The sequence below is a fragment of the Diceros bicornis genome, chromosome 19 (genome assembly GCF_020826845.1).
Source record: "Diceros bicornis minor isolate mBicDic1 chromosome 19, mDicBic1.mat.cur, whole genome shotgun sequence".
Taxonomy (NCBI): domain Eukaryota; kingdom Metazoa; phylum Chordata; class Mammalia; order Perissodactyla; family Rhinocerotidae; genus Diceros; species Diceros bicornis.
The window spans coordinates 36,069,633-36,092,431 of record NC_080758.1 but is presented as its reverse complement, the minus strand read 5'-3'; the positions used below and the strand labels follow the sequence as shown (position 1 = coordinate 36,092,431).

The window sequence follows — 22,799 nt, the reverse complement described above, 5'->3', positions numbered from 1 at the left end:
ATGATGGTACTCTGCAGGCAGGTGTTTGGCTGCAAAGATAAATATTCTTCAAGTTCATTTTTCTACAATTTATATAAAAAAATAGATTTTCACAGGTAGGTGTAAGTTTAAGCTGCAGAGCTACAAAAGTATAAATCTCTCATGTAAAGCAATTCATGGTACTATATGGAATTCTACTGTAAATAGGTAAATTATGCAACTCTAACTTGCTTTTGCATACATCATATGAACATCAATTATACATTTTATTTACTTACTAAAATTCATTAATGATGATAGCTAAATGTATTTAACATACACAATGGACATGAGAGTTGTGTTAAGTGCTTTACATGCATTTTATCATTGAGTCCTGACAGCAATCAGATAAGATAAACATGGGGATTATTTCCATAACTCAGGTGGGGAAACTAAGTCTCAGAGATGTGGAATAATTTGTTGCATTATATAGCTAGTAGTTGGCTTTGAGGCTTGGCCATCTGACCTGAGAGCCTGTACACTTCATGACTATACTGTATTAGGCATTTAAAACATGTAAAGACACATGTTGGTGCTCTGGGGTATACAAGAATGAGTATGAATGTGCTGATGATACAAAAATGACATATTCTATATCAAAGGCCTTCTGCAAAAACAACAATGTCTATTTCTGAAATGACTCCAACTATATGTTTCTATCCACTTTGATAATCATATTGATTTTAAGAAAAAAATCTACTTATCTATATTAGATCAATTGTGAAATAATCCTCTGTAATGTAATGAGGAAATACTGTTATGGGCTGAATTGTGTTCCCCTAAAATTCATATGTTGAATTCCTAACCCCCTTCAGAGTGTGACTGTATTTGGGGACAAGGTCTTTAAACAGGTAATTAAATTAAAATGAGGTCATCAGAGTGGGCCCGAGTCCAATATGACTGGCGTCCTTATAACAAAAGAGGAAATTAGGACACAGATAGGTACAGGAGGACCATGTGAAGACAAAGGAAAAGATGGCCCTCTACAAGCCAAGGAGAGAGGCTTCAGAAGACAACAACCGTGCTGACACCTTGATTCAGACTACTAGCCTCCAGAATTGTGAGAAAATAAATTTCTGTTGTTTAAGACACCTGGTCTGTGGTACTTGGTTATGGCAGCTGGAGGACACTTATACAAGAACTACGGCACACCTTGCGTTATATTAAGTACGGCTAGTGAAGTTTAAGGAAGTCTAGACTAAAAAGTGGTCCTTTTGACAAATGAATATTGGAGGAAAATTCTCAATACCTTACTGCATAAAGTCTCTATTTTAAAGAGAAAAACCATCCATTTAAGCTGGTCCTCTTTTTACTTAGAGTAGTGGTTCTCAAACTTGGCGGAACACAGGAATCTCTGGGGAGCTTGAAAGAAACTATTGGCGCTTGAGCTCCACACCAGACATTTTGATTTACTTGACCCAGGTGTGGCCTAGACATGGCGATTTTAAAAGCTCCCCAAGTGCTTCTCATAGCTCTATATTAGCACCCAAGTTTGAGAACAATGGCTTACAGAGCGGTTCACTATGTAGAATTCAGTTAAGAAATTAATATCAGTTATCTCCACAAGATGGCGTATTATTGCATTTGAAGGAATTAAAATTGAGACATGTTTCCAAAATGCAACTCTGTACCATTGCATGCAGAACAAATTGGATCTAGATTGAAATTACACCAGGTAGAAGCAAAGACAAAATGAGTCACAACTTTCTGAAGACCTAAGGTTGAGTTAGCTCATGTTACTAATCCTGGCTTCAGCAAGGGGTCCACTCTGGCCCACAACGACAATGCTCCTGGCTGCCTGTCTTCCACTGCTATCACCCCTTGGCAGAACAGTGACCTCTCACGTCCCCCTCCACAACCTTCAGGGGCCCTTTGAATTCTTTGGCAGTAGCATACTAAGAGATGCTCGCTATTATAAAAAATACAGAATCTTTAATTCAACCATACACATGTTCAGTTCACTGTATTTTACAGAGGGACACACGTATATACTGACTAATGTAGGCATTGCTCAAACGCTCAGATTTACTTGTTGATAAGAAACATACCAACCTCTTCTCAAGTTTGGGAATTTACACCAACATCCCAGAAAAGACTTAGCCTACCTGCGATTGCTTTTAAAAAAGTAAAAAGCTTTTAACCGTTAGAGAAGACATTCTATACTTTAACAATAGCTTTAAAAATCTTCTCTTGTTCACTACTGAATGACCGTGAGGGTGAGGGGCAGGCAGAAAGGCAGAAGAGTTTCAAATGCAAATATCTACCAAGGGAACCATTCCTTATCCCCCTCAGCATCCTGATATTTCTGCTACCAAATCTCTGACTAGTTATATAAAGGTTTTTGTTTCCAAGGAAACCACTGACATCTATGGAATTTAATGAACATAAAAAAGGAACTATGCCATATAATTTACATCTGGAGATAAATGTGAATAGCTGTCAAAATCATTACATACACACAGATAATTCTGTGAATTTTTAGCCCCATTTTTCTCCATTTAGTAATGATGAAAATAAACACACATTTATGGAAACGAAATGACAAAAAAGCAACAACAACTATTGCCCCATGTCAGGTAAATTAAGAAACAGTTGGAACCAAGAATATGGGCCAAAGGTCAATCTCCTTAGCAATTGAGTGAAAAAGAGAGAAATCTTTATTTTGTTGCATAAAGGGTTTTCTTCTTCTTTCCTAAACCTCAAATATCTACATGAAATTTTATGACTGTGGCTTCACACAATGGTGAAATCTGTACAAAGTCAGGGAAATAGCTTATAATAAGCAAAGGGGGATAATAAATAAAGCACTAATTTCCACTCCAGGCCTCACAGATGATTCATTGAAACCACTGTTGTATAACATCCAAATAACAGCTCATTATGAGATTTCTATATTGGCATCCAGATTCTGTAACGAGCTATCTGATTCAACTACCCTTAAATAAATAGCCTATTTTGAATACTAGCAGGAAGTGCTGAAGATATAGCGGAAAAAAATTAAAGCATATATAAAGTATCTTCAGTAAAATTACAAATGTGCAAAAGTGGAAAAAAAAAAAAGCTAGAAGGAAATTCCACCATTTTACCCAAATGACTACTCCCTCCTTCTTGAAATACTTTTTTTAGGTGTCCAGAATACGCTCTCTTCTGGCTCTTCTCCCTCCTCACTGACTGCTCCTTCTCAGTCTCTTCCTTTTTTAAAAATTGTGGTAAGATATACATACCATGAAATTTACCATTTTAATGAGGTTTAAGTGTACAGTCTAATGACATTAAGTAAACTTACATTGCTGTGTTGTGCAACCATCACCACCATTCATCTCCAGAACTTTTTAATCTTATCAAACTGAAATTCCACACCCATTAAACCATAACTTCCTATTCCTCACTCCTGGCCCCTGGAAACTGCCACTCTACTTTCCGGCTCCATGAGTGTGACTACTCTAGATACCTCATATACGTGGAATCATACAATATGTGTCCTTTTGTGTCTGGTTTATTTCATTAGCATAATGTCTCCAAGGTTTATCCATGTTGTGGCCTGTGTCAAAATTTCATTCCTTTTTAAGGCTGAATAATATTCCATTGTGTATATATATATATATATATATATATATATGTCATATCTTGTATAGCCATTCATCTATCTATCGATGGACATTTGGGTTATTTCTACCTTTTGGATATTGTCAGTAATGCTACTATAAACATGGGTGTACAAGTATCTGTTTGAGGTCTCTGCTTTTCAACTCTTTTGGGTCTATATCATTCTCAGTCTCTTTTACTGGTTCCTTCTCATCTCCTCAAAGTTTAAATGCTGGAGGTCCCAGGGTTCAGACATCAGACCTCTTTCTTTTATACCTCCATTCCTTAGGAAACCTCACATGGCTTTGAGCTTTCAATAATTAAAGTCATAACTCCATGGCCAACATTTCTCCTGAACTCCAGATTTGTATATTCAAATACGACATCATCAGGTAGAAGTCTAATAGGCATCTTAAACTTCAAATATCCAAAAACCAAATTGAATTTTTTTGTTTAAACATGCTTCTTCTTTCCCATCTCAAGACATGGCAACTCAGTTCTCCCACTTTCCCAGGTCAAAACACTAAGAGCTGTTCTTGAATCCTTTCTTTTTCTCATGTCTCACAGCCAACGCATTAATAAATCCTATGGATCCACCTTTAAAACACATTCAGATTCTGAAATTTTTTCTATGCCTCTTGGTCAAAATCATCATGAACACTGCCTGGGGTATCTGCAACAGCCATTTCGTTGGTCTCCCTGATTCTTCCTTTATCCCCTATAGTCTACTCTTAACACTGTGGCCAGTGATGCTTTTAAAAGTTAAGTCAGATCTTGTCATTCCTCTGCTCAGAACTTTCAGATCCCTTTTCATTTCTCTCAGAAGAAAAGCCAAGATCATTAAGAAGTCCTATGAAGCCCAAAATCACATGGCCCCTCGCTACCTCTCTGATTTCAACATCCTTTCTTTCTTGCACTCCACGGTAGCCACACTGGCTTCCTTGCTATTCCTCAAATATGCCAAGCATCTTCCCACCTTAGGGCCTTTGCTCTTGCTGTGCCCTCTGCCTGGAATGCTCCTCCCTCCCTTAATTCATGTCTCTGTTTATATGACCTCATCTTATCAAGAGAACATACTCTGCTATGGCTCTGTAAAACAGCGAGCCTCTTTACCACTTGTGGTCTATGGCCTCCTGTCCTGCTTTATTTGTCTCAGTGAGACTTATCTGTTGTCTGTTTCCCCCATCCAGAAGGGTGCTGGAGCCTCCTCATAGGGCTAGAGGCTGGGGTATACATTGCTTTACAACTTTGCATTCAATGATGTCAGATTGTGGCTTGAAGCCCACCGGGTTGAGAACATTTACCCAAAGGAAATCAGAAAACACAACAAATCAGGGATTTCTTTTCTTTTTTTTTTTTTTGGAAGACTGTTTACCAGCACCACCAGTTCCCCACTCCTAAATAGAATGTCATATGAGAGCAGAGTTGTTTATCTCTTTTGTTCCTTGCTGTTTCCCAGTGCCTATAACAGTGCCTGGCAGAAACAGCACTCAACGACTATTTGCCAAATCAATAAAGAATGAAATTTGAAAGCTATCATTTTTATACAAGGATTAGGAAAACAGAACCGAATCAATTTTTAAAATTTAATTTTACTCTACTCTACCTTATGTGATTCTGGTGATATTATATACCACCCAGAATTTAATTGTGACTTGGATATTTACAAGGAATCTGTATTCAAATTAACATCACACATCTGAAATAAACTGCCTTTTGCCAGTAGAATGAACTGGTTAATTGTCAGCTAAGCTCCCGAAGCAGTTTTCTTTGCACAAAACGCAGTTTGAAAGTAAAACTATACAAATATTTTTCAATGATATTGCCAAAAGCATCATTGAGAGCTGAATGTCGGCAGCATGGAGTTTTCAGGTACTAAAACCTGGGAAAGCCTCTGTAACCATGGTGTCACTCCCTCTGGAGTGCAAAGCAAGCTTAGAACTGCTTTCGAGAAGCCATATGCAAAGTTTGACATAAGTCTTTCTTGCTTTTCTTTTTGTCTGCAGAGCAGCATCTTACCTTGGTTAAAATGTGACCTGATTTTTTTTTTAAGTTCACCTGATTTGCTCTGACCAAGGTAAGAAATTTTAGGTTGTATAAACTTTTAAAAGTTGGCATCAAGGATTAACAGAACTTACACGCCTAAAATCATGTTCCCCTCCCTACACTCCATTTTATAGATGAGGAAGTAGAGGCACAGACAGAAGGAACAACTTCCCTGAGCTCATCAACGGCAAAGCTGGGACCGGAACACACATCTCCACTTATCTAATCCCATCTACTTTTCAGTACACCTAAGGATGAAATTTTTGTTGTTGTTCGTACTGTCAAATTGATTCTGACTCCTAGTGGCCCTGTGGACAGCAGAGCAGCATCCTGCCTGGTCTTTTTCGCCATCCTCTCACCTTCCAGCGCCATATCAGACAATGCTCCGCTGCTATTCATAGGGTTGGAAATGGGTGCCCAGGTCCTTTTTGCTAGTCTGTCTTAGCCTGGAAGTGCCACTGAAACCTGTCCACCATGGGTGACCCTGCTGGTATTTGAAATACGAGGGGCAGAGCTTTCAGCATCACAGCAACATGCAGCTGCCACGGTATGATAACTGACAGCTGAGCAGTGTGGTCCCCGGACAGGGAACGAACCTGGGCCGCAGCAGTGAGAGCACCGAATCTCAATCACTAGACCACCAGGGCTGGCTAAGGATGAAATACTTCCTAAGAATTCTGAGGATAAAGAAACTTTTTCAGCAGCATTTTTGAAACCTTTCTGACATGGCTCATTGTAAAAAATACACTTTATGCTGCAACCCAGAAGATACACTCACATACATGGGAAAAGTTTCACAAAACAACTTTCTCTGCATAAGACATTGATATTTTTCATTCTAGACAGGCCTGTTTCATTTTATTAATGCTGTATGTGAGCCGCTAAACTGATCCGCTGGGTCAGAAACCACTAACAGATCAGAAACCACAGTGATCAACACACTTTTTTAAAAGCAAAGATCTTTTTAAATGAAGATCCAGAGAGGATGTATATACAACCTAGACAAGATGTATATATATAGCACCTTGCTCTTTACATGTGCTGCATAAACCTGGGATGGAGGGAAGAAAGGAGAAGGAAAAGAAACATAAGTATATTTTAGATTTCAAAGGATAAGATGTTTTTTTTTCTTTTAGTTTTACATTTGGATAAAAATCTCCCAATTTCTCTCCAGTGAGAAATTTCAAAACTGGTAACTCGAACAAAGGCTGTATACAGAAAAGCAGATTTGGAGTTGTATGCATTGTGCTGGGAGTCAACTTTTAAAATTCATTAACAGGGCGACACACAGAAGCTTTTCCATTTCCTATAAATGTTATTTCCAATCACAGCAGGCACAGAAAACAGTTCATCTTCAACTAGATCGCGAATTTTTATGTAATGAGATGCTGTGAAAAACAAAAATAATATCAACACACAGATAAATCTTCACGGGGCGCCTGGGTATTTTGATAAATAATATCTGCTCTACACATGTTCTTCCTTCCTTTATGGTCTATAAACCCCCAAAGTCTTCCACTCAATCCATCTTCATGTTACGTTGCCTTTCTGTCCTAAGTTTCCAAGCTTTTCTCACTCCATACTGATATATTTACACTTTCTAATCCTCTACTCTTAGTCATGGTGCTTTCCTTCTAGCCAGCTCAATGGTCTCCTCTTATTTAGTTTTCCTCCTCTGGGCCATACGCCTCCTTCTACGAGGTGGTTATACTGCAATCATTCTGAAATACCCTGGAGGAAGCTAGTCTCTCTCTGGTCCCCACCGCATAGAACTGCTGCCATTCGGGGAAGCCCAGAGCTGCCAGGGATGGCGTGCAGAGGATGGCCACCACGGGGATCCTGAGGATGCAAAAGGAATCCCTTCCAGCACCTTGGAAGCCAGATCAGTGAGAGAAAGAGGCACATGTTCCTTGATGACATTTTTTTGAGCAGCTGAATGAGACTCCACCTGAACCCAGCACTTCCATTGAAATTTTCAATACATTCCAATAATTTTTAATTAATTGTCGTTTTATTTATTCAGTTTGAGCTGGGGTTTTCTTTAGCAACTTAAAGATTTTTAAACTGACATTAATATCAACTTCTTTCTTGCCTGTCAATCCACAAAGCCCCTTTCAGCCAAGCCCCGCCTCCAATCGCTTTATAACATAAACTTTTCCAAATTAAGTGAAAATTAAATGAAAACTGACTTCCTGCAAATCTGACTTGAAATTTTTAATAATAATAAATATAAAAATAATGACAATAACACCAACAATAGTGGCTAATATTTAGAGAGTGCTTATTATATAGTAGTGGTAAGTTAAGGCAGTAGTGCTCAAATTTTGCTGCAAATTTGCTTTTCAAAACCCTGATGTCCATGCCACACTTACATCAATTAGATTTTTTGTGTCACTAGAATCTCTGAAAGTAGGGAACAGGCACCAGTAGTTTTTAAAGCTCTCCAGGTGATTCCACAAGCAGTTAAATTTGAGAACTCCTCTGCTAAACATTTGCTAATGAATTATTTCATTTAACCCTTATGACAATAATATGAAGTACTTACTATTTATTATTATCATTATCCTTTAGCTGATGAAGAAGAAGTCTGAGTCTCAGGAAGGTCACACAGGTAAAATGCAACAGAACCAGGCATTGAAAATATTAAGATGGGCTGAGGTTCTTGAACACCAGCAAGGAAAAGGAAGGGAAAAAAGAAAGCCAAGAACATATATAATCCATAGAGAAAACAATCTTTGATGGAGAAACCAGTAAAAGCCAGAGTATGCTGAGCATCGAAGTCTGTCCCCAAAAGAAGCATTTTAGCATCTAATAGTGGTTTATCAGCTGAGCACAGTACAGATCCTAGTTCTGTTCATTTACCAACATTCAATAGACATTTATCAAACCACATCCATAAATGAAACACTTAACTGATAAGCAGGCTGCATACTGCAATAAAAGAGAAAGATTCGAGCTTGAAAGAAACTCTGCATGTGGCAGAGGAATTGACTTGGACTCCTGATGCCTGGAGACTAAAGGGGTCTGAGGTAGTGTAGGCAACTGTCTGTAACCAATACTGATAATGAAATTTCAAGTGAGGCCAATAAACGCATTAAAAGACAAACTTTATAACTACATCATCAACATAGTTCTTGGAACTAAGAGGTTTACATGAAACTTGGCTGAAATGTTGTTGGAAGAAGAAGGAAAAAAAATTCTTTCCTAGACTGAAAACTGTGAACAGTTTTGAAACATCAACAAAGCATTAATGATGATAAGCCTGATATGAAAGTGAAAAACCAAACTATTGAAATTCCATTATATTACTAAGAGATGAATGTAAAGAACAGACTGTTTTCACATGAAATACGTAGATTAACATTCTTGAAAATAATTCCGATTTTTGTTTTTCATTTTCACATTTTCCTGCAAATCATTTTAACTCTTTCAGTAATAAAAGCAGTGTTGAGTGTTTGCTTTATGGCAGAACTTGCCAGCAACTACTGCACTGTTCTGTATCTGAAGAATCATCATTCCAGGTGATTTTTTTTTCTTCATGCATCTCCACAGCCACAGATAATTTTTGATGTCAAAGAAAGTATTTTGACTTTTAAAGAATGAAACAAAAGTTGCAGGCAGTTACTCAAATAGAAAATGGCTAGTTTTATATCCATTATGGAAAGAGGCAAGAGCTACTGAATGGCACCTGTTCATCCCAATTGCCAATATCATCGCTGCTAGAAAGGAATTATTTAAAGTACTAAAATTTAAATATAATAAAGAGTAATTTCCCACTTTGATGGTGAGTCAACACATCCTGCTACTATAATCTACTAAATATTTGAAATTAAAAAAAAGTATGTTCTTTACTCAATATTTTTAAACAATCTTCAAAAAATAAACATGTAAACTGCAAACACTGCTTTGAATATTTCTTCAGTAAGTTTTTAAATCCAAACAAATTGACATTCCACACAACCGATCCCAAAGTCGGCCGGTCTTCACTAGTAACACTTGGAGAAAGAAAACCTTACTTACACCCTTTGGCTTTATGGATGGAACAATTCCAATTGCAAAGCATTTGAGCTATAGGGTCTTGTTTATCACATGCAAAAAGTTAGTTCCCATATGCTTACGAGGCTCAAGGAATTTTTCAAGTAATGTCAAGCACATTTTAACTATTTAGAATTACCCAATAACTTTGGCATTGTTAATTTTTTTTCAAACAAAAATAAAATTAGAGGGCGTAAAGAAAGACCCTATGTCCAATGGCCTATATATTTGCTCATTGATTCCATCTTTTAACAAAAGTGGAAGTGTTTAGAGCGTACTGGCTTCTGGAAGGACTGGCTGTTTTATGGTGTTTTACAACATCTACAACAGAGAAACTTTGAATTGGGGCAATTAATTGATACCACGACACAGCTAAATAATCAAGGCAGCATCTGGTGCGTGCACAATGCTCGGTTTCCTACCTTGGGAGCTTTGGCATGCTTCCCACATCTGGCATCCTTGACAAGGCTGAGATCTAACAGCTCCGTCTCCTGGAAGGCAAAAATGTGAAATCATTAAGCATCCACATGGATCTCTTTGCTTTGTTTTCTATCAGTGGCATTCACTTTTAAAAAATATTATCTTGAGACCTGCCTGAAGATTTCTCTGCCATTGGGATATTTTTTTCCTCTTACATCACTTATCAATCGAATTGGAATGGGAACAAAAAGATAGCTAACTGCTAACTGCTCAGTTTAATATATATCCTAATACATTTTGAAAGCGTCATGTGCGTGGCTGGGTCCCCAGGCTACCCTACAAGCCATTCCTAAGTCATGATGAATCAGGCCTTCCTGTTCCTTTGCTGAAAAAATACACTGAGAGTCACTCTGAGTGTAAGTGAGGCTATGTGAGTGGGGTGAGGGATTAGGGAAGACAGGCGGAAGGAGATGCTCCCATCAGCTCACAGAATACCCAGCTCACCTGGCCAAGGTAAAGAGATGGCTCTGCCTCTCCTACCCCACCTTCCAGCCTTTTGCACACATACCTTACGCCCTGATCTTTTCATTTATTCATTATATATTATGGAACACCTACACTATGCAAGTTACTCTAGGATACAAGACATATAAGATATGATAGCTTCTCTGGATGGACCTGCCATCAAATAGGGGAGTAAAGAAATGTATAGGCAGAAGACAAGGGAGAGTGTGTTAATGCCAAATTTAAAGTTAACTGCTATTGGGGGGTCAACAGAGAAATGATAGTTTTTCCCCTAGGGGCTCAGAGAAAAGTCCATGGAGGAGTGGGGAGGAAGGGGGCTCATCCCAGTTGGAGGGTACAATGTGAGCAAAAATATCCAGACAAGAAAGACCAGAGGTTAGGGCAGAACTGTGAGGTGTTCAGGGCCTTTAGACACTTAGGGATGGAGAACATTGCAGCGGAAGGGGGTAGGGAGGAGAAAAGGGATAGAGAGAGACATCCAGGAGCAAGGAACAGCACAAGGGAAGGCATACTGGCAGTGCAGAAGGGATTCATGTAGACAACATTCAGTATTTCATTGCTGAGGCATAGAACATATGAAGAAAAGTCATGCACGATGACGCCAGAAAGGAACATGAGCGAAAGGATGGAAACTTTGAAAGTCTGGCTAAGGACACTGAGCCATGAGGTTTGGTTTGTGACACACATGACACCAAGTTATACAGCGGACTCTATCACCACCAGACGGACTGTGGTGCAACGAGCAGAGTCGTCTTAAAGTGACTCCAGCCATCCAACCTATGTTTTCTAGACAATGAGCCAGTTGAATGCAGGCATCGAATTCAGCTACTCATAAAGCCTCTGGACAGGAGTGGCTATAACTTCTCATAGGCCCCAATGTCCCCAATTACTGGCAGCTGGGGTTCCCAGACAATTCCTTCAAACAGCTGCCACCAATTCCTAATGTTTGGTGTAAAATGGCCTGATCATTTTCCTGCACCTACAGTTGATCTCATGATCACAGCATGATAAGGGTCAAAGAGGAGGCAGAGTCCCTCACTGGGATGCGAACCCATACAGCAGGTCCAACAGAACACCCAGCCCCAGCACAGCTCTCTGTGGGCTGAAGGGAGGACAGGAAACAGTGCCTTCTCTTCTTTTGCTCACCCTGGCCTTGTAAGTTTCCTTTTCCCCATTTTAGCAGATTCCTTAACCCATTCCCTGCTGTGAGTGAGTCTGTGAAAATCCACCCAAACCCTAGGGTGTGACAGGTAGCAACACAGCCAGGCCCTTGCAGGACAGAGTAACTGGAGCCACAGTTCCCCTAAGGCTGCACCATCCACAATCCTGAAGGTCACCTTATGAGTGTTAGAAAATAATGGTATCAATGACAGGACTCAGTGCTTCACTTAGGCAAATGCATAATGAAGTCCTCAGACATGAGGAGGGGGAGCATCTGGCCCAGGTTTCTTTATCTCCACAGCAACAACAACCAAAACATTTGTTGGAGGAGGAGAACCAGGAAGAGAACCAAGCTTAGTCTGGAAGACCAGAACTGAGCGGAGATTGGAGAGACAGGAGACCAAGTGAAGGTAGAGGTATTAGGAAGAAAGGTGAGTGTTATACTATGGAGGTAGAACTGACTAAAGGAAAGAGAGGAGTCATAAACAGCTCTAGGGTTTCCATCTTCCTCAGTTAGACTTGAAAGTTTGGGAAAAATGATAGCACAACTTGGAAATGTTGGTTTGAGAGGTTTATCGAAGTGAAAATGCCAGTCATTAATTCACTCCAGTATTAAATACTGAATGCTGCAATGTGTCAGGTATAGGCTAGATACTGAGGAATAACACCAAAAAATACAAAGATCAGATATCTGTTTCGAGGAGCTCATGTACAAAAGTGATTATTATACTCCAAAGGAGACATTTCAAAGTGCACTGCAGACGTGGGCTACAAAGGGCTAAGACATCATTTCAGCCAATACACAAGGATGAGAAAGAGTTTGCAGCCTTATAATTGTGTGTTGGGTGTGAGGGGGGTTGTTCCAGGGAGAGGAAACAGCAGGTACAAATGCACAGAGGCAGGAATTGTGTGCAGAAAATTACAAGTAACTTGGGATACACAGCAGGGTTGCATGGAGAGTTAGCATCATCACTTCCAGACTTACTAGTCATTACATGTGTGTCCTCATGATATTATTCATAAGATGCTGACACTTATGCTTGATGCACTTTTCTATATATGTTGCATGATATTTTACATACATGTAGCATAAAAATCACACACACATACACAATACATTTACCTAATTTTATAGCCATGTTTTTGATTCAAGGAAATTCCTCCCAGTTGAACAAACAATAGACTTAAACTTTACTTATTTGTTTATGCACACAGAGCCCAAATTGAGTTCACAAAGAACTAGATCTGAGCTGGCATCATTACACAGACTTTTATATTACAGATAATGAACACTGTTTTCTACTTTCCGCTCAAGAGGAAACATTCATTCCCCGAGTCACAGAGGGGCAGTTAACGCCAGCTGCCCTAGGGATTCATTCCGATACCGCAGCAACTAAGAAACTTCTCTCGCCATTGTGTAAAACTGTGTGTGCAGGAAAACCACCACAGGGTACTATCAACGTGGGTAATGTGGCGTGGGAAAGACCCACGTGGAAAAGCTGTCCATGGACTCTTTTGGCTAGAAAGCGATGATTAAAGTAGCATCTCCCACTTCTATTAACATGCAACAGCCACCCCTCTGGGGTTTAACTACATCCTATTCTCTCCTCCATTAAAAAGAAAATGAGTAACCCAATGCACAGGACCACAAAAATGTTACTTGTGTCATTAAAACTTTTTCTAGGTTAATTTTCTTGTGCTAATAGTTTTAACAACGCACTCTCATTATTAGAAAGCAGTGAAATGGTCCCTTTCTCAATACATTTAAGAATCTTTTTTCCAGCTTTATGGAATTCACTACTCCTTTCCTCTTTTCTTTAAGAGAGGGAGGTTACAAGATTTTTAAGCAGAAAACCTCAGTTTGAGTAAGGGCCCTAAAATTAACTAGTCATGTATTCAGCCAATCATTTTACCACACCACGCATTAATTTTATTATTTATAAAATGAATATGATAAAATACTTTTTATACCTCTGGCTCTCAAACCTTAGAATCACCTGGAAGGCTTGTTAAAACAGATTGGATAGTGCCATCCACCAGAGTTTCTGGTTCAGCGGGACGGGTGCAGGCCTGAGAATCTGCATCTCTAATAAGCTCTCAGGGGATACTGATGCTGCTGGTCCATGGACCACATTTTGACAAGCACTGATATATACTCACTCATAGGGTTGTTATTATAAGGCTTTTTAGGTGAACATAGATATTTACTGTCATTTCTTTTATAGGGAACTGTCAAATTAAAATATCATACCTACTGAATGCAAAAGTGTGCCTAATGGTGAATAATCTAGGCTTAAATTCTATTTAATTGAAGAAAAACTATTGCATGACAAATGCCATCAAATCTTATTCTAATGTGTCCTTAACATTAAATTTTACCCTATACAAGTGAGTGTCTCTGTTCAGAAATTCAAGTAAGCATTGAAATTGTTTTATGTTTGCTGAAAATACTGTACTATAAACCTTTGTGTTATACTTAGTAACATCAGAGATGTCTTTAGAAAAGCGAAAGAAGGAAATTTGTTCTTTCTCACCTCTAAGCCTATCCAACAATGGAAAGGGGGTTGGGGTGCCCAGAGGCCTGTGGGCTACCTGGACCAGGAAAGGAAGAATGAACTAACAGAACCTCTTTTATTTCTAAGGCACACAATGGCCCCCTGCAAAGCTTAGAGACCACACTCCTAGGATCCTCGATCCATCCACTGAAATGTTGAGCCTTCTCCTTTTGTCGGTATGGATAAAAGGGAATTAACAGTAATCAAGGATTTATTTTTGATATTTTGAATGAGTGATGAGAAAACTGAGACAGGCAAGCTAAAGGAAGACTAAATTGTCTCTGATGTTTACTATTCAGCAAAAAGATTTCAATCCCTCAGTCACAAGCACACTGTGAGGTAGATGAGCCATGAAATGCGATGCAAACTCAGGGAAGAAGACGATTTAAAACCAACTCTTTTCCAGAATACCAATTTCTGTGCATTGTCACCAAACTCCATTAGTCACCCAACATAATAACGTGCTTCAAGTTCACACGATATATAATCAGAGCAGCAATTATGGTCATAAACATTTCACAGGGAAGATATTAATGGCTGAGTGTGTGTGGAGGAGACTATGTATACCTCCACATGTGGTATATTCATTAAGTTGTTCAACCTCGATTTACCAAAAGTAGAAGACATTAATATGTTTTATTGACTGTCAAATCTCCCTAACGTGGCCAATGTTTAAAAGAAAAAAACTGTTTTAGAGTCCTTTAATGAAGAGCTTTAATTTAAAAAGAAGCAGATGAAATAGACTCAACTCTTTGTACCTTAACTTTATTCCACTTCTGAGGGAGTGAAAAAAATGTGTGTAGTGTACCTCTCAAAAAAAAAAAAAAAAAAAATCTCGGCACTCTCTCTCACCTGATCTCCTGTTCCCTTTGTTCCCTTGCCTTGATTTTTGTCTTTTTTCCCCACAGACTGCAATGAAGCCTCCGTGTCAGAAAAACCAAGGGAAATGAGATGCGTGGTCATCAATACCAACCACAGTAGAGAAAAGAGAAAGGCGATACATCTGATTTCTTTATTTAAACAAACCTAGGTTTAATATAGTGCAAATCTCATAGAACTAGGAGGCAGAAACATTAAGTTGTCTCTTAGAATTATGATTTGTAATCTCTGCATTATTAAACCAGTTACTACAGATGTCTATGCCTCATATCCTCGTCTGTCAAACACAGATGCAGAGATGCCAGCAACACCTTCCTCATTGGGCTGCTGTTGAATCAACTGAGATATTAAATTAAGATCTCCACTTAGTAAGCAGGGAGCACTGCACACATACAAACTCTTATGCTGGCAACATTTCCCATTTCATGTGAAAGGGAAAAGATCCTAGTAGAAAAGCCAAAAATGGATAGTTAAATCATCTAGAAGAAAGACACAGAATGCAAATAAAGAAAAAGGATCTGAAAATCTAGCACTCTAGAGACATTTTATAAAACCTTGAAACCAAAATAAGAGAGACAACTTCTAGAGGAAACTGATTTTCACTTTTGTGTCGCAGTTAAATGCAAAATAAGATTAACATTTGAAATGGAGAAAAAGCAATGAGATAGTTCCTGTGCTATGGGTTGTATTGTAACTGTTGACATAGTTTGAGCCAATAAAATAAAAACTGAAAAATTATTGTGATGAGATTAAAAATTCTTACCACCAAAGGAGGCAAAGTCAAGTAACGCAATTAATAACAATAGCAATAATAATCATAACTATTAACAATAGTGAACCAACAATGCGCCAAGAACTGTAAGAGATAATTTGCACATATTATCTCAGTAGTCCTTGCAACACCACTGTAACATGAGTATCATATTCCCCCATTCTGCAGATGAGAAAACTAACAGAGAATTTAAACAACTGTTGGTCAGTTGCACAACTGCATCACAAATCTCAACTTTTTGCCTACCAGTAGGAAGCAGAATTCAAGATGGCCACCATGATTCCCATCCTCTGATGGCCACGTCTTTGTGCAATCCCTTCCCTTTGAGCGTGGTCAGGACCTGCAACTTGCTTCCAACCAAGAGAATATGGCAAAGGTGATGGGCAATCACTCCAGTGATTATGTCACCTTATATGGCAAATGCGAAGGGATTTTTGCAGGTGTAATTGAAGTCACCAATCAGATGACTTAAATTTAACCAAAAAAGAGAGACCCTAGTGAGCTTTTCCAAAGAGGATGGAGAAGTGAGAGGGTTGAAGCAGCAGAGATGCTAACCTGCTGGCTATGTTGTACATTGCCTATGAAACAGGAAGGCCTCTAAGGGCTAAGAGCCTCCGTTCTACAATGACAAAGAACAGAACGGTGGCAACAACCTGAATGAGATTGGAAGAGGAACTCCAGATCCACATGAGAACACAGCCCAACAGACACCTTTAATGCAGGCTGTTAGACTCTAAGCAGGTGAGACCCTCCAACTGAAACTGTGAGATAAGATATGTTGTTTTAAGCTACTGAGGTTGTGGTAATTTGTTATGCAGCAATAGACAACTAATACATTGCTCTCTCTCTCTCTCTTTTTTTTTTTTTTGCTGAGGAAGATTCTCCCTGAACTAATATCTGCTGCTAATCTTCCTCTTTTTGTATGTGGGCACGGCCACTAACAGATGAGTAGTATAGGTCCACACCCGGGAACTGAACCCGGGCCACCAAAGCAGAGCGCACTGAACTTAACCACTAGGCCACCAAGGCCGGCCCTAATACACTACTCTCATAGTTTCCACGTTCTAATGTGTTTAATTAAAAAGGAATGTAAATAAATTTACATATTGTGGCCCTTTACCTAGCATAAAAATGACTGCAATGCTGTCATCTTTTCTGAATATATCCAACAGGAAAAAATTACTATAATGGAATCATGCACTTTTGGAGCTGGGAGAGATTGCTGATGAGGAAACTGAGTTCCAGAGAAAATATATCAATTTTCCAAGATCACTGAGACTGAGTACAGGATACAAAAAGAATCTATATACCCCCAGACCTATTTTTTTCCCCTAAAGAATTATGTTTCAGTATTGATAAAATAGCAGGAATATTAACTAAGTAATACAAATGGAAAAAAGAATACATCTTTGTTCATGTATAAGAAAAAATATCGGGGCAGGCCTGGCGGCATAGTGCTTAAGTTCGTACTCTCCACTTCAGCAGCCTGGGGTTCGTGGGTTCAGATCCCAGGCACAGATCTACACACCACTTATCAAGCCATGCTGTGGGGCCATCTCACATACAAAATAGAGGAAGATTGGCACAGATGTAAGCTCAGCGACAATCTTCCTCAAGCAAAAACAGGAAGATTGGCAACAGATATTAGCTCAGGGCCAATCTTCCTCACCAAAAAGAAAAGAAAAGAAAAGAAAAGCTATCATGATAAATAGAATATAATACCAGTTTTGAGAGGCTGTGTCCCTGCAAGGCAATGTGAAATGTATCAGCAAATATCTAGCTAATTTTTTCTTTGTAGATAACCAGAAAGATAGTTGAGCCCCTGGTTATGCAATAGCCAAATTTCCTCCTTCTTAATTCTTTCTTTGGCTCCCTAAGAAACTTTTATATATTCATCGAACAATAGAAAGTTGCTTAAGTTGAAAGTTAATGCAGCTAAACACAAAATTATATCCATAGCACCAAAGCTTTATTAAGACATAAAATTAATGAAACAATTCTAAGGGCATTTATGTTTATAATCTGATGAATTTATAACCTGATGCATCTATGACATATATGCATGGGAATATGCCATACATGATTCCAAGGTTCTAGAGTATATTATATGGGGAAATATCCTTTAGCAATTTTTTTACATGATGAATGAAAAACCGGCGAAATTTAAAATGATAGCGACTGGCTTTATTTTAACTTTATTTGGTTGACATTATTAAAAATTTGAGAAAAAAGCCTCCATAATCACCACGGAAAAATTACATACATTCTAAAGATGAATAAAATCAAGAACATATTGGATGTTTATGACCAATAAGTTTTATTTTCCTATTTCTTATTTATTAACAGGCATTTCATGGAGAGATTCACCCATTTTTACAGACAAATAACGATATTGCATTTGTTAGGGACTCAGAGTTTTAAAAAAAATTGTAACTACTATGATAAAGATTGCAGCGTCACAGTTTTCTATTATGTCTCTGATCAGCAAAAGTCCTCATTCCAGGCTAATCAGATTAACTAGAAACAGTGTCCATCATTTGGCAAATAGTTTCATAAATGCTGAAAACTATCTTTGTGGATATTTTGTGAGCATGAAATCCAATCTCCATAAAAGGTCTCTTGAAAAGAAATATGGAAATGATAAAGATTAATCAGGCAAACGAGCTGTTTCCACTTGAAAAGTCCAGATGATTTAAACGTCGCCAGATTTTCGCTTTAAATCATCTAAAATATTATCTCTGGTTTACACCTATTTCACTATGGCTGAACAGCCAGCCAAGCTTTTTCATCTGGTAGTGCAAGCTGCTTCTAGTCCCTTAATCTTACCTTAATGTAATATTTGAGCATACCACTTATCTCCTTATATAACTTAAATTCTTTCATTTCCCTAGACCAGTGGTCCTTAAAGTGTGGTCCCTGGACCAACAGTATCAGCATCAAGATCACCTTGGAATACGTGAAAAATGCGAATTCTCAGGTCCTATCCTAGACCTACTGAATCAGAACCTCTGGGGTGGGGCCCAGCCATCTGTATTTTAATTAAGGTTTGGGGTGATTCAGATGCAATCTGAAGTTTGAGAACCTCTGTCCTAGATATTAAATGGAGACAACAGATGCCCATAGAGAAGGCTAATTAACAACGGTCAGAATTTGTTGTAGGACGTTCTGTAGGACATTGGACAAGCTGCCTAGATCCATTTTAGAAATAACTCCATCAGAGTCCTAAAAGCAATGAGAGAACTGACTGAGAACAGTCTTCTTCAGACTACTGTGTTAATCAGTAGCATCAATATCACTATAGATTAAAGCAGTGATTTCCACATTGTGCCCTACAGGCTAGACAAAGTCAAGGAGACATTCTAAAGATGCTTGGCCTATTTCCAGATGTTCTGATTCAATCCTGTACATGAAACATTGGGGCTGGTAACTGATGTATTTCCATTTCTCTTTAATCACACAATCATGTCATGTCTGGTGACTTCCAAATTTTCTGAGGTACACAAAAATAGCCTTTATCCTTGCTTTCCTAGTAGCCACTTTGTAATATCCACCCAGATAGTCTCATTTTTCTCCTTCAGCTATTTATTCCAACATATCACAAATTCTTCTGCCCAAAGATTTGCATTTTATCCTGCCAAGCCTCTCTCTGTGTTCTGGCAACCGTAGGATTTTTTTTTTTTTTTTTTTAAGATTTAATAAAATTTTCATTACTTCATCAAGGACATTCTAAGGCTTTTTTTTTTAAACCTGTGATTCATGGGAATTAAACAACACACTCTTGAATAAATCAATGGATCAAAGAACAAATTAAAAGGGAAATTAGAAAATATCTTGAGACAAACAAAAATGAAAACACAATATACCAGAATTTATGGGATACAGCACAAGCAGCAACCACAAGATTTTGACAACTTTTGAATCTCACATGACATCCTGAATATGCAAGGAGTTAATCTATCTTCCAAAATGAGATATTTTAGGTTAACAAGTGTGCAATAATATGTCGTTTTTTTTTCTTTTCAAAGAAGACTTGCTTCTTAAGATCACTTTGGATTTTCTGGTAAGACAAAAGGAATCTAGCTAAGCTTTTCCCCGTGCTAATTCGTAGGGATGAAGACTGGATATGTCTAATGGAGAGTATCATCCTTAATGAATTGTGCTATAATTCACCCGCCTGTATGCTGTAAATTCAACAGAAGTAAACTCCTTTTAATTCAACTGTTGATCAACCTCAACACAAACGCAAGTAGTACACATAATGAGGCTAGCTGTTCATATCAAGAACTATAAATAACTGAAAAAATTAACTAAATCCAGGGCCACTTTCCAGTTACTCAGGAAATTTTCATAAAGCTCCTGTAGGAAACTCTGTTGACGCCCACCTGGATCCTTGCTGGTCCCCTTTACCAGCTCAACACTCACCCCCCAGTGTCTGCCTGCTTCTCTCCTAACAATTGACACCTGTGGCCTTTGGCTACCTTTGCCCTCCTGGAGCCACTTCACCCAAATGCACAGAGAGAAGGAAGTGTCTGGGAGGCTATTTCTCCTCAGAGAACTCATAGCTCATGACTGACAGCTGTAGGAGCATGAAAGCCCAGCAACCTTGCCTTGGGGCAGAGCGAACTCCCAGGTTGAGGCTGGGACTTCACCTGAAAGTACACCCTTGGTTGGCTTCTTCCCCTTCACATCCTGTTTCCCCCACTCTCTCACTGTTGTCTCCTGGAAGCCCTTCCTTAATAAATTTCTTGCATACAATCACTTGTATTTGGGTCTGTTTCAAGAACATGATCCAACACAGCTATCATGTGCAAATAATAAACTTAAAAATAATGTTCAACTTAAAACTATTCTGAATCACATACATACTATTTTTTAAAATCACATTTTTATATTATTTTCTTTGGCTTTTGATATATTCCTGTATATTTTCAGAATTCTTAAATTTTCTTTGAAAATCGTCTTAATCATTATGATGTATCCGCTAAATGAGCATTCTTTGAGACAGTGAGTTCTCAGTCACTGTACACTGTATTTTATCTTGTGTTATCCTTGATCAGGTTTTAAAATATTTTGACCATTTCCTGGGAGATAGACATATGAGTATTTATCATCCAATTCAATGTGCAAACAGTTTTCTTAAAAGCTGTGTCACATCATAATCTAAGAGGCTGTGCCTGATTTTAAAGGAGAAATATATTTCTTACTGAAAAAAAAAATTAAAAGCTATAAAAAGCATCAGCTTACCTAATTCCCAAACCAGAGTTCATTTTTGTCATAATCAGAGCTAAAAAAGAAATATGTTCATATCCACTATATTTTAGGTCACTTTCTTTTCGGTAAAGATTTATCTCATTTTCAACCACCTACTCTAGCTTCCCTTCTTTAAAAAAAAAAATCTATTCCTAAGGGAACATACAAACTTTACTCCAAAGATGAATGAAAAGGATTTATTTCATAATTTCATCAAAACTTTTCTTAAAAAGTGAATAAAGATGACTTTTTAAAAAGCTTTTATATAACTTCACTTTTCTAGGCATTTTCACAAACACTATGTATTAATTAGTATTACCACCTCTCTGTGAATAGAAAGGCAGTTAAGTAAAAACCTAGAGCGAGATGAGGACAGATTTGAAAGATAATGCATGGGAAGACTATGAAATTGAAGAGTTACAGTTCTAAAGAGAAGAACCCTGTAGAAAGAGGGAAAAGAAAAGACTTGACAATCATTAAGAGATCTGACTAATGTTTACTGCAAAGATAAAGTTCAAGAACAAGCCAAGTGACTACATAAGGGTCACCCACCAGGAATCTTGGGATAACTCACAGACGGCACAGATTTAGTAGAGAGAGATGAATTGGGACTTATAATTTTTTTATAGGAATAAGACTTCAGTAGCTAATGTGGAAAGGAGGGAGTTTTTATGACCTTTCTGTAAGCTCATTAAAAAGTGAAATGTTTTCAGGAGAGAGCGCAGGATGTTACGGTACTAGAGTAAGATGTAGACAGATTTGGGAGGTGGGCAGTGGGCTATTTGTCCAGAGGAAGCTTGAGTAAATGATGGTGTTGGAATTCTTTAGCTTGAAGCCAAAAAGGGAACAATGGAGCAACATACTTACATGATTCACATTTGTACTCCATAACAACAAGAAAGGAAATAATAGTGTGTATAAAACTCTTTTAAAGGCCTTATGTTTACTCCAATTACAGCTTCAGAACAGTAGGTAGAAAAAAAACAAGGAAGAACAACTAATAGAAGACATTTGTCTTCCAATACACCCTTGTCTTGACCTTCACGAGAAAGTCCCTGAGGAACTCGTACATCTACTACCTTCATTAAAAAGGTTGCAAAGTGGCAACACAGTGTAGTTTATTTCTATAAATTGGTAAGAAATACAGAATCTTTCAAAAAGCTACGGACAGGAATTGGAAATGAAAATAACAACAGGCAGAGTCAAGGAAAAAGAATGTTAGTGCAAATGACAGAGAGATCAAAGTAGAAATCGAATAAAATTGTACCCTGAAAACAAAGTACATGAACAAAGTAGGTTCTTGGGTAATGAAAAAAATTAAAGCAAAAACAGTTAAGAGATTTTTTCCTATTATGGCCTAAAACTTTTCTGTTATATATCAAAAGTTATTTCTGGAAAGAAAGCTGGGAAGGAAGGAATGAAAGGAAGAAAGGAGGAAGGGAGCAAGGTGGGTAAAGATGTACCATGGGGCGTGCCATCTGTGGTAGCTCTACAAGATTACAGCACTAGAGTACAAGGAAAGCAGATATGCTGGGATCAACTCATAGGCTGGC

The 22,799-nt window shown here is 38.2% G+C and overlaps 1 protein-coding gene across 2 annotated transcripts in view; it reads right to left on the bottom strand.

The window, feature by feature from the left end:
- Positions 1-22,799, bottom strand: part of PLCB1 (phospholipase C beta 1) — a 681,789-nt gene that overhangs the window by 441,328 nt on the left and 217,662 nt on the right. For both annotated transcript variants that reach the window (XM_058563193.1, XM_058563194.1), the window contains exon 3: positions 10,107-10,175. In XM_058563193.1, coding sequence (XP_058419176.1) covers positions 10,107-10,175 — 69 coding nt within the window. The remainder of the gene's footprint in view (positions 1-10,106; positions 10,176-22,799) is intronic.